At 45.3% G+C, this 12817-nt stretch overlaps 1 protein-coding gene across 1 annotated transcript in view; it reads right to left on the reverse strand.

Moving 5' to 3' along the window:
* Positions 1 to 698: 698 nt before the first annotated feature.
* Positions 699 to 12817, reverse strand: part of LOC138366355 (nucleolar and coiled-body phosphoprotein 1-like) — a 19660-nt gene continuing 7541 nt past the window's right edge. Inside the window, exon 2 of the mRNA XM_069327389.1 lies at positions 699 to 3594. Coding sequence (XP_069183490.1) covers positions 699 to 3594 — 2896 coding nt within the window. The remainder of the gene's footprint in view (positions 3595 to 12817) is intronic.

Genomic DNA, 12817 nt, shown 5'->3' on the forward strand with positions numbered 1-12817 from the left:
CACTGTCAGGTGTCTTAATTCCTTCTCGTGTCCAGCGTTCAGAGATCCGGCGTTCTCCAGCGCCTAATGCTAAAGTAAAGAGTATTTACAGAAAGTATTTGCTGCAAAATATCAACATGGACCGCCACAAAGTTGGCTTTTTGAGTTATTGAATTTGGACAAACCCGAAACTATTTTTTTTTTAACCGCAACATAATATATAAGACCTAACCTAAGCCAACAATCCTAGGCCTAATATGGTACATATATATGCCACACTACGCCTAGGAATATTTAAAGTTTGGTTTTTAATTTCCTTTTTTTCTGGACTCTATAATGAATAGTACAAAAAGTGTTTACATGTACTTACTGTAAATGCTGTCATTATTTCAGAGTTTCTAAAGCCTTTGTAAATTCTGTTGTCTATTCTTCCAGCATTTCCAACTTTTCTTAAAGCTTTTCCAGCTTTATTTTGTGCAGTTACAATGGAAAATTTAATTTTTTGGAACTGAGGGTTTTAATGTTATCAGACTGAATACATTGTCATGGACACAACGTTCTTCCATCCGACCGTCCGTCCATCCGGCTGTCCATCCGGCTGTGTTCACCAAGATGTGCTTTTGATCGTGTTCACCGTTAAGATTGTGAACAGTGGTAAAGTTTGACGCAAATTCTTCATATCCATTACATTTCTGGTGACTTCTGCGCTGAAGAAGTTCTTAAACGTCCCTGTGACTTGTGGTTCTTGCTTTGTGGTTCTTGCTTTGTGGTTCCTGCTTTGTGGTTCCTGCTGTGTGGTTCCTGCCTTGTGGTTCCAGCTTTGTGGTTCCTGCTTTGTGGTTCCTGCTTTGTGGTTCCTGCTGTGTGGTTCCTGCTGTGTGGTTCCTGCCTTGTGGTTCCAGCTTTGTGGTTCCTGCTTTGTGGTTCTTGCTTTGTGGTTCCTGCTTTGTGGTTCCTGCCTTGTGGTTCTTGCTTTGTGGTTCCTGCTTTGTGGTTCCTGCTTTGTGGTTCCTGCTTTGTGGTTCTTGCTTTGTGGTTCCTGCTTTGTGGTTCCTGCTTTGTGGTTCCTGCTTTGTGGTTCCTGTTTTGTGGTTCTTGCTTTGTGGTTCCTGCTTTGTGGTTCCTACTTTGTGGTTCTTGCTTTGTGGTTCCTGCTTTGTGATTCTTGATTTGTGGTTCTTGATTTGTGGTTCCAGCTTTGTGGTTCTTGTTTTGTGGTTCCAGCTTTGTGGTTCCTGCTTTGTGGTTCCTGCTTTGTGGTTCTTGCTTTGTGGTTCTTGCTTTGTGGTTCTTGCTTTGTGGTTCCTGCTTTGTGGTTCCTGCTTTGTGGTTCCTGCTTTGTGATTCCTGCTTTGTGGATCTTGCTTTGTGGTTCCTACTTTGTGGTTCCTGCTTTGTGGTTCCTGCTTTGTGGTTCCTGCTTTGTGGTTCCTGCTTTGTGGTTCTTGATTTGTGGTTCTTGCTTTGTGGTTCCTGCTTTGTGGTTCCTGCTTTGTGGTTCCTGCTTTGTGGTTCTTGCTTTGTGGTTCTTGCTTTGTGGTTCTTGCTTTGTGGTTCTTGCTTTGTGGTTCTTGCTTTGTGGTTCTTGCTTTGTGGTTCTTGCTTTGTGGTTCCTGCTTTGTGGTTCCTGCTTTGTGGTTCCAGCTTTGTGGTTCTTGATTTGTGGTTCCTGCTTTGTGGTTCCAGCTTTGTGGTTCTTGCTTTGTGGTTCCTGCTTTGTGGTTCCAGCTTTGTGGTTCTTGCTTTGTGGTTCCAACTTTGTGGTTCTTGATTTGTGGTTCCTGCTTTGTGGTTCCAGCTTTGTGGTTCCAGCTTTGTGGTTCCAGCTTTGTGGTTCTTGCTTTGTGGTTCTTGCTTTGTGGTTCCAACTTTGTGGTTCTTGATTTGTGGTTCCTGCTTTGTGGTTCCAACTTTGTGGTTCCTGCTTTGTGGTTCTTGCTTTGTGGTTCCAGCTTTGTGGTTCTTGCTTTGTGGTTCTTGATTTGTGGTTCCAGCTTTGTGGTTCCTGCTTTGTGGTTCTTGCTTTGTAGTTCTTGCTTTGTGGTTCCAGCTTTGTGGTTCCAGCTTTGTGGTTCTTGCTTTGTGGTTCCTGCTTTGTGGTTCCTGCTTTGTGGTTCCTGCTTTGTGGTTCTTGCTTCGTGGTTCCTGCTTTGTGGTTCCTGCTTTGTGGTTCCACCTTTGTGGTTCTTGATTTGTGGTTCCTGCTTTGTGGTTCCAACTTTGTGGTTCCAACTTTGTGGTTCCTGCTTTGTGGTTCCTGCTTTGTGGTTCCTGCTTTGTGGTTCCTGCTTTGTGGTTCTTGCTTTGTGGTTCCTGCTTTGTGGTTCCAGCTTTGTGGTTCCAGCTTTGTGGTTCTTGCTTTGTGGTTCTTGATTTGTGGTTCCTGCTTTGTGGTTCCAGTTTTGTGGTTCCAGCTTTGTGGTTCTTGCTTTGTGGTTCCTACTTTGTGGTTCTTGTTTTGTGGTTCCAACTTTGTGGTTCCAACTTTGTGGTTCCTGCTTTGTGGTTCCTGCTTTGTGGTTCCTGCTTTGTGGTTCTTGCTTTGTGGTTCCTGCTTTGTGGTTCTTGCTTTGTAGTTCTTGCTTTGTGGTTCCAGCTTTGTGGTTCCAGCTTTGTGGTTCTTGATTTGTGGTTCCTGCTTTGTGGTTCCAGCTTTGTGGTTCCAGCTTTGTGGTTCTTGCTTTGTGGTTCTTGCTTTGTGGTTCCAGCTTTGTGGTTCTTGATTTGTGGTTCTTGCTTTGTAGTTCTTGCTTTGTAGTTCTTGCTTTGTAGTTCTTGCTTTGTGGTTCCAGCTTTGTGGTTCCAGCTTTGTGGTTCCTGCTTTGTGGTTCCTGCTTTGTGGTTCCAGCTTTGTGGTTCCTGCTTTGTGGTTCTTGCTTTGTAGTTCTTGCTTTGTAGTTCTTGCTTTGTGGTTCCAGCTTTGTGGTTCCAGCTTTGTGGTTCCTGCTTTGTGGTTCCTGCTTTGTGGTTCTTGCTTTGTGGTTCCAGCTTTGTGGTTCTTGCTTTGTGGTTCCAGCTTTGTGGTTCCAGCTTTGTGGTTCCAGCTTTGTGGTTCCAGCTTTGTGGTTCCAACTTTGTGGTTCTTGCTTTGTGGTTCCAGCTTTGTGGTTCCAGCTTTGTGGTTCCAGCTTTGTGGTTCCAGCTTTGTGGTTCCAGCTTTGTGGTTCTTGCTTTGTGGTTCCAGCTTTGTGGTTCCAGCTTTGTGGTTCCAGCTTTGTGGTTCCAGCTTTGTGGTTCCAGCTTTGTGGTTCCTGCTTTGTGGTTCCTGCTTTGTGGTTCCTGCTTTGTGGTTCCTGCTTTGTGGTTCTTGCTTTGTGGTTCCAGCTTTTGTGGTTCCAGCTTTGTGGTTCCAGCTTTGTGGTTCCAGCTTTGTGGTTCGAGCTTTGTGGTTCCTGCTTTGTGGTTCCTGCTTTGTGGTTCCTGCTTTGTGGTTCCTGCTTTGTGGTTCCTGCTTTGTGGTTCTTGCTTTGTGGTTCTTGCTTTGTGGTTCCAGCTTTGTGGTTCCAGCTTTGTGGTTCCAGCTTTGTGGTTCTTGCTTTGTGGTTCTTGCTTTGTGGTTCTTGATTTGTGGTTCCAGCTTTGTGGTTCTTGCTTTGTGGTTCTTGCTTTGTGTTCCTGTTTTGTAGTTCTTGCTTTGTGGTTCTTGCTTTGTGGTTCCAGCTTTCATCAATATCACCTCATTCTGATGTTCTTCGATCTGTACATTGTTTCTCTATCTACTTGTTCAATTTATTCAAGAAATTTGTGTGTCGTTATCATGTTTATACACTGCTTTTTTTCCAGCGTGGAATGATCAGATTTCTTAGTCGGTCGTCATAGCTGAGTCGCCTTCTTGACCGAGTCTTCTTGCATATCGTTGCTCAGTCCTAGTTTCGTTTCGTATTTGTGTAGGGATTAGGTGCCGCGGTTGCATATACACGGAGACCATTGTGCCTGAATCAACATATCAAACAATTTATACAATCTTTTCAGTGTTGGGTGGACTAAACAAGTGTATAGCTATCTAAATATAAAATTACATTTCAGGCTTAAAGAGAGTGACATTTAGCAAAGAATTTAGAAACAGGATTTATTTTAAAGGCCAAACAATATGTTTATCACAAAATTAGGAGGACGAGGCAATTAGAAGTGGAGCTAATGTAAACTAATCCAGCCCGTCCTCATAAACAAAGGCTAAAGTCTATTCCATGCACCCGCCAAACCCGAGCTGTTTATGAATGAAAAACGATTTACACACGACTCTCAACTGATGACGTTCGATATATATATATATATATATATATATATATATATATATATATATATATATATATATATATAATATATATATATATATATATATATATATATATATATATATATATATATATAATGTCGTACCTAGTAGCCAGAACGCACTTCTCAGCCTACTATGCAAGGCCCGATTTGCCTAATAAGCCAAGTTTTCCTGAATTATTATATTTTCTCTATTTATTTTCTTATGAAATGATAAAGCTACCCATTTCATTATGTATGAGGTCAATTTTTTTTTATTGGAGTTAAAATTAACGTAGATATATGACCGAACCTAACCAACCCTACCTAACCTAACCTAACCTATCTCTATAGGTGAGGTTAGGTTAGGTAGCCGAAAAAGATAGGTTAGGTTAGGTTAGGTAGGTTAGGTAGTCGAAAAACAATTAATTCATGAAACTTGGCTTATTAGGCAAATCGGGCCTTGCATAGTACGCCGAGAAGTGCGTTCTGGCTACTAGGTACGACATATATATATATATGCGAATACGAACAAGCCTAAATGGCTTGTTATCTTGTTATCTCTCTCTCTCTGTCTTCCTCTCTCTCTCTCTCTCTCTCTATATATATATATATATATATATATATATATATATATATATATATATATATATATATAAAACTGAAAACTCCACACCCCAAAAGTGACTCGAACCCAGACCGCCAGGAGCACATTGTAACTGGTGTAAACGGTGCCTTAAACCACTCGACCTGTACACCAGTTGCAATGTGCTCCTGGCGGTCTGGGTAGGAGGTAAGGTAGGAGACGCGGTGGTTCAGGTATGAGGAAAGGCGCCTCAGTCATTCTTAGCGTTCCTTGGTACTGACATTGTATTCACTCTCTCTTTTTTCCGGATGTTAAGTATTTCTTTGGCTCTCTCCGGCACTCTGCGGCTCTGTACGTCACTCTGTGGCTCTGTCCGTCACTCTGTGGCTCTGTACGTCACTCTGTGGCTCTGTCCGTCACTCTGTGGCTCTGTCCGTCACTCTGCGTGGAAGAGATACTGGCCCTGGGTGGAGGCACAGGACAGCCTGATACAGAAATTGGTTGTCGCTTAAATGTAAAACTCTACCACCTTGCTCCTTCCACCCATCCTGCCAACCACTCTGCCACCCACCCTGCCACCCACTCTGCCACCCACCCTGCCACCCACTCTCCCACCCACTCTGCCACCTGCCCGTTCCCTTCAGCTCCACCCTCAGTATCGGTGGCCGCGGATAATCCGCTTACCGCCAAAGGTATTCCGTGGCCCGGCGAACGGCTCCCTGGAAATTCCTGCCGCAGCCACCCAGCTGGTGTATACCGTCTGGCCCCCAGCGGCTCCGGTCCTTGACCACCGGAGGACCCCAGTCCTTGTCCCACCGGAGGACCCCAGTCCTTGTCCCACCGGAGGACCCCAGTCCTTGTCCCACCGGAGGACCCCAGTCCTTGTCCCACCGGAGGACCCCAGTCCTTGTCCCACCGGAGGACCCCAGTCCTTGTCCCACCGGAGGACCCCAGTCCTTGTCCCACCGGAGGACCCCAGTCCTTGTCCCACCGGAGGACCCCAGTCCTTAACCCACCGGAGGACCTCAGTCCTTAACCCACCGGAGGACCCCAGTCCTTAACCCACCGGAGGACCCCAGTCCTTAACCCACCGGAGGACCCCAGTCCTTGTCCCACCGGAGGACCCCAGTCCTTGTCCCACCAGAGGACCCCAGTCCTTGTCCCACCGGAGGACTCCACCACTATTCACGACCCCACACCAAGATCACCATCCTCGACCTCCCACCTCTCCTGGACCCCTCCTCCATTGGACCCCCCCCCCCCCCTATCCACTAGAACAGCAACAAATGGTTTAATATTGAATAAACAACTTGTCAGCTGAAGTGCCAAGCTGAAAATGCCGCCCTGATTGTCGGAGCAACAAGCTTAATAATCCACGAGGCAATCAGGCAGTGATCTGATAGTGGTTGACCCTGTCACTCTGAAGACATCTTGAGCAACAGGAGCGAAGAGGAAACAGGAAAGGAAGAGAGGAAGGTTGACCCAAACAGGAGTATCTGATCTTGTCAAATGTGGAAGACCATCATGGTCCAGGGCAGACTGTGGTGGTGGTTGTGCTAACTACTGGTAACCTACACTCGTCTTGGTTACCGGTAGTTACACCCACACACGAGTGTAGGTTACCGGTAGTTACACCCCCACACACGAGTGTAGGTTACCGGTAGTTACACCCACACACGAGTGTAGGTTACCGGTAGTTAAACCCCCACACACGAGTGTAGGTTACCGGTAGTTACACCCGCACACGAGTGTTGGTTACCGGTAGTTACACCCACACACTAGTGTAGGTTACCGGTAGTTACACCCTCACACAGTGTAGGTTACCGGTAGTTACACCCCCACACGTGTGTAGGTTACCAGTAGTTACACCCGCACACACGAGTGTAGGTTACCGGTAGTTACACCCACACACAGTGTAGGTTACCGGTAGTTACACCCACACACACTGTAGGTTACCGGTAGTTACACCCACACACGAGTGTAGGTTACCGGTAGTTACACCCACACACAGTGTAGGTTACCGGTAGTTACACCCACACACGAGTGTAGGTTACCGGTAGTTACACCCTCACACAGTGTAGGTTACCGGTAGTTACACCCCCACACAGTGTAGGTTACCGGTAGTTACACCCCCACACGTGTGTAGGTTACCGGTAGTTACACCCGCACACGAGTGTTGGTTACCGGTAGTTACACCCACACACTAGTGTAGGTTACCGGTAGTTACACCCCCACACAGTGTAGGTTACCGGTAGTTACACCCCCACACGTGTGTAGGTTACCGGTAGTTACACCCGCACACACGAGTGTAGGTTACCGGTAGTTACACCCACACACAGTGTAGGTTACCGGTAGTTACACCCACACACGAGTGTAGGTTACCGGTAGTTACACCCACACACAGTGTAGGTTACCGGTAGTTACACCCACACACGAGTGTAGGTTACCGGTAGTTACACCCCCACACAGTGTAGGTTACCGGTAGTTACACCCCCACACAGTGTAGGTTACCGGTAGTTACACCCTCACACGTTACCGGTACACCAGTAGGTGAGTACCTCGTGAAGGCTGTGAGGGTTTAATATAGAGAGGTTTACGGAGCACTGTGGAGGGAGGTCGTCTCTTGCCAGCCAGTCCTCATTCCCTTGTTACGACTTGTTAATAACATTTTATGGAGTGCTGCTCGCCTCGCCTTTGTTGTCCTAGCGGGTGAATACATGGAGGGGGAGTTGAGTTTCAACTCCTGGGTCCCGCTTCTCACCCTTCAGGCGACTAGTTTAGTAGCCTGTCCTCCAGACAAAGACCCAAAGTCCATTCCATGCAACCCGTCCTCTGACCAAGTCCATTCCATCCAGTGGTCGACCCCACAGACGCATTCATAAATTTTTACATGCTGTTCATTCAAAACGGAAATTTTCTCAAAAATAAATTAATATTAATATATATTAGTATATTGTGCATATATAGGCAGAGGTTAGGTTAGGTGTTTAGGTTCTGTTGGCGATTATTTGTGTTTGTAGTACGTTGGTGAAGCATTTACAGCGTTGTGGTTCGGACAAAATTCGTCAGCGAAGCACTTGTTCCACGAAAGTGTTCGGATGACGTCCGAACACTTTCCGGAAGTGTTCGGACGTCATCAGTTGTGAGTCGTGTGTAAACAGTTTTTCATTCATAAACAGGGGGTTTGGCGGGTGCATGGAATGGACTTTGGGTCTTTGTCTGGAGGACGGACTGCTGAATAAAATGGACTTGTCCGAGGACGGGTTGAGTCTAGAGGTTCCCGATCACATTTGGCTTTATATGTACATTTGAAGCTCTGTATAAAGGTTTCCTTCAGCTTATATCACTCTCTAGGTAATTCTGTTTGCTGACTTTGCTTTAGATTCAGATTCAGATTCAGATGTTTATTCAGGTAAGGTATATACATACATACCTTTAACATCATTACTATTGTGTTCGCTGTCAATTCCCTCCCGAAAAGTATCTATGTAGTGATCATGTCTAATCTCTTCCAGTGACGTGAGAATTAATACTTTTAGTCTTTCCGTTAACTCATACCTTTTAGCTCTGGGACTAGTCTGGTGGGATACCTCTCTACTTTGAACACCTCTGGTGTTTAACGAGATACAGACTCAATGCTGGCGCTTCCTGTTCCTGAACTGGTCTCGATCTGTGCTGTGTACAGGGTCCGGTGTGACTCTGCGTTCAAGTTTCTGAACAGTTCTTGTAGTCTTGTAGAACAGTTCTTCTCTTCAGTTCTTGTTCTTCTGAAGTAGTTCTTATGTAGACAAGTCTTGCATAGGCGACTAAGGGTATTTGTTGATGTTGGCTTCGAGCGATAGATTGGGTGTGATATCATCTCAGGTTTTGTTCTTTGTCCTACTTTCATTTGGTTGCTATATTAGGCCCTCAGTTTTCAATACTTAGTTTGGATATTTTGCACTGAATGGAGTTAAAGTCTATAAAGTCTAAAGAAAATATATTTTCAAGGTCTTCCTCATGATTTGTGCGTGATTAAAAAAAATTGACAAGAAATCTATTTGCTCTGGGGAGATCATTGACATAAATCACAAATAGACTTGTCTGTCGTACCAGTCACTCTTGACCCTCCTAGCTGGTAGCACCTCGCTAGTCTGGTGTCTCGATCATCACTGAGTGCTGTTACTCGGGCACTCCCTTATCCCCTGGACCACCTTCCCTGACCAGGGCAGCTATACCAATCCCTTCTCGAGAGCGTTCCCAACGTCAAGAAACTGGTCTTATCCTGTCAAGAAACTAAAGTGCCCTTATCCTAACCTACCATAGGACTCCACTAACAGAAAACGGGATGTTGTGACCGTTTTCTAGTAGGACAGTTTTTGGCCTTAGGTAAAGTATACGTCAAAATAGGAGACATGCTATATACTCTGAGAGGCTTATATTCCCTATTTCTCGGTGTGTATACACTGGTTGGTTGGTCAGTAAGCTGTTGTGTTGGCCTTTGTGATCCTCCAAAGGTTGATAGTCCGTAAACCCAACACTTACCTTAAACCTTCCCCTCCACCCCTTTCACCCCTCCACTCCCCCCCAACCATCACTGCCACCCCACTCCCCCCAACCATCCCCACCAACCCCCTCCCTCCCCTCTTTCTCCGACTTGATTAAAAGTCTCACGTCAAGTGCTGTCTTAAAATATGTAATCCACCTACTTTGTTTTCTTTCATTTCTGTGGCTTGGTCATACAGCGGCAGCGTTTGTGCAGTCCGTCCTTCTCGCATTCCCACAACGGATTTTTAAACCATGTTCTAAAACACGCGAACCTAACCGCCTGAGTAGTGTAATGACCCTAAGTAGCAATAAACCAACCCAGGATATCATTATAATATAAAAAACAAAATTCTCTTGATGTTCTACGGGTGTATTTGTTATGTGTTATGTCATAATGTTTCTGGTCTCAAGGTTAGTGGTTGCGGTCTTCCTCTTGTTCTGCTGCTGTTACTCCTACGTCAAGGGTCGTCTGCCCGGGCCGTCTGCCCGGGTCGTCTGCCCGGGTCGTCTGCCTGGGCCGTCTGCCCGGAAAACAGCGAGTAACGGTGAGGGGGAAGACATCAGAGTGGCGAGATGTCACCAGCGGAGTCCCACAGGGCTCAGTACTTGGACCCATCCTGTTTCTAATATGTGTAAACGATCTTCCGGAGGGTATAGACTCATTCCTCTCAATGTTTGCTGATGATGCAAAAATTATGAGAAGAATCAAGACGGATGAAGATAGACAGAGACTACAGGATGACCTGGATAAACTGGAGGAATGGTCTAGAAAATGGCTGCTAAAGTTCAACTCAGGAAAGTGTAAGGTGATGAAATTAGGCGAAGGGAGCAGGAGGCTGAACACAAGGTATCATCTGGGAGGTGAAATCCTGCAAGAGTCAAAGAGAGAGAGAGATCTGGGGGTTGATATTACACCGAACCTGTCCCCAGAGGCCCACATCAAAAGAATATCATCAGCGGCATATGCTACACTGGCCAACATAAGAACTGCCTTTAGAAACTTGTGTAAGGAATCTTTCAGAACCCTGTATACCACTTATGTAAGACCAATCCTGGAGTATGCAGCTCCAGCCTGGAGTCCATACCTAGTTAAACACAAGACAAAGATAGAGAAGATTCAGCGGTATGCCACCAGGCTCGTCCCGGAACTGAGAGGAATGAGCTACGAGGAAAGGCTAAAGGAGCTGAACCTCACATCCCTGGAAAACAGAAGAGTAAGGGGAGACATGATAACCACCTACAAAATTCTCAGGGGAATTGACAGGGTGGACAAAGACAAACACTTCAGCACGGGTGGGACACGAACAAGGGGACACAGGTGGAACCTTAGTACCCAGATGAGCGACAGAGACGTTAGAAAGATTTTTTTCAGTGTCAGAGTAGTTAATAAATGGAATGCTTTAGGCAGTAATGTGGTGGAGGCTGACTCCATACACAGTTTCAAATGTAGATATGATAGAGCCCAGTATGCTCAGGAATCTGTACACCAGATGATTGACAGTTAAGAGGCGGGACCAAAGAGCCAGAGCTCAACCCCCACAAACACAACTAGGTGAATACATACACGCACACACTCACACAAACACACACACACACACACACACACACACACACACACACACACACACACACACACACACACACACACACACACACCACACACACACACACACCACACACACACCACACACACACCACACACACACCACACACACACCACACACACACCACACACACACCACACACACACCACACACACACCACACACACACACACACACACACACACACACACACACACACACACACACACAGTCATCCATGCATCAACCCAACGCCTTATACTCATGTCGTCCCCCACACAACCAGCATACTTAATATGGTCCCCTTGATATATTAGCTCTGCTGTATATCTTAACCCAGGTATATACTGTGAGTATATCCATATATGGCTGCGTACCACTTTGTATATCTTCAGTAGAATACATTTACTCGGACGTTTATACCTTAGATATACTTGTAGTTGATTCTATTTTGATATTTTAAATTTTATGGAGAATTGAGAGTGAATTAAAATTTTGTTCCGTTTGATAATTTTTTTTTAGCATTTTCATGTGTTTTTTTTTTTCCCTGAGCATCATCGCAACATTAATGTCAACACATACAGATATTTGAGTGGGATTGGACTCCAATCCCACTCATGATAACAATTTTACGTTATCAACTTTTTTTAGCCTTACTACAGGCAAATATAATGAGTAGAATTTTTAAGAAAAATTTGCTAACATCAGGGCATAATGTTTTAGAGTACACAAAGTAAAAAATAATTGCTTTGAATTTCGTTTTTCACGAGATCGGGCCAATACCAGATTCGCCACCCATATCATAGGTGCTCCTATATGAGAGTGACCCACCTATTAATGTGATGAAAGGGTCCAGGCATTATATACCTTTCCATGTTGGTCACATAACCCCCAGCAATCACGGTGAAAAGTTGGGTGAGGTTGGCCCTTAGCGTCTTACCTCCAACATCGGCCAGATAGACATAAATCTTCCCTTTACGGAGATAGACAACCCGCCAACCAGTTTACAGTTTACACAGATATCAATAGTCTTGCAGGTTCAGATATTTTTCTGGTGTAAATGTATCGGGTGAAGACCTCTTGGTTCGAACATTTTGAATGTTTGAACACTTGAAAAAATTCACGCAGCTTTTCCTCGTAACTCATGCCTCTTAGCTCTGGGACTAGTCTAGTGGCATACCTTTGAACTTTTTCCAGCTTCGTCATGTGCTTGACAAGTTACGGGCTCCATGCTGGGGCCGCATACTCCAGGATTGGTCTTACATATGTGGTGTACAAGGTTTTGAATGATTCCTTGCACAGGTTTCTGAACGCAGTTCTGATGTTAGCCAGCCTCGCATATGCCACAGATGTTATTCTTTTTATGTGGGTTTCAGGAGACAGGTATGGTGTGATATCAACTCTTAGATTTTCCTCTCTGTCCGTTTCATGATAGTACTTCAGCTCCAATTTTGTGTCCTGTGTCTGGCCTCCTGTTTCTACTACCTAGTTCATTACCTTACATTTACTTGGGTTGAACTTTAGTGGCCATTTGTTGGACCATTCATTGTTTGTCTAGGTCCTCTTGTAGCCTCATACTATCTTCCTCTGTTTTAATCCTCCTTTTAGGTGTGGGCTGGTACAGGTGTGTTGGTGCAGGTGTGAGCTGGCACAGGTGTGGGCTGGCACAGGTGTGGGCTGGCACAGGTGTGTGTTGGTTTTGGCACAAGTGAGGGCTGGGGCAGGTGTGTGTTGGTGCAGGTGTGGACTGGTACAAATGTAAACTAATTAGAGTGCATATTATAACAAAAATACTCATCGCCCGTTATTTTTCACTTCCCGTTTTCTTTATTTTCAATCAAAACTCTTGCTGAAAACCACAACCACAGAGACCAGATTCGGGAGGTGTT

The sequence above is a fragment of the Procambarus clarkii genome, chromosome 19 (genome assembly GCF_040958095.1).
Source record: "Procambarus clarkii isolate CNS0578487 chromosome 19, FALCON_Pclarkii_2.0, whole genome shotgun sequence".
Classification (NCBI taxonomy): domain Eukaryota; kingdom Metazoa; phylum Arthropoda; class Malacostraca; order Decapoda; family Cambaridae; genus Procambarus; species Procambarus clarkii.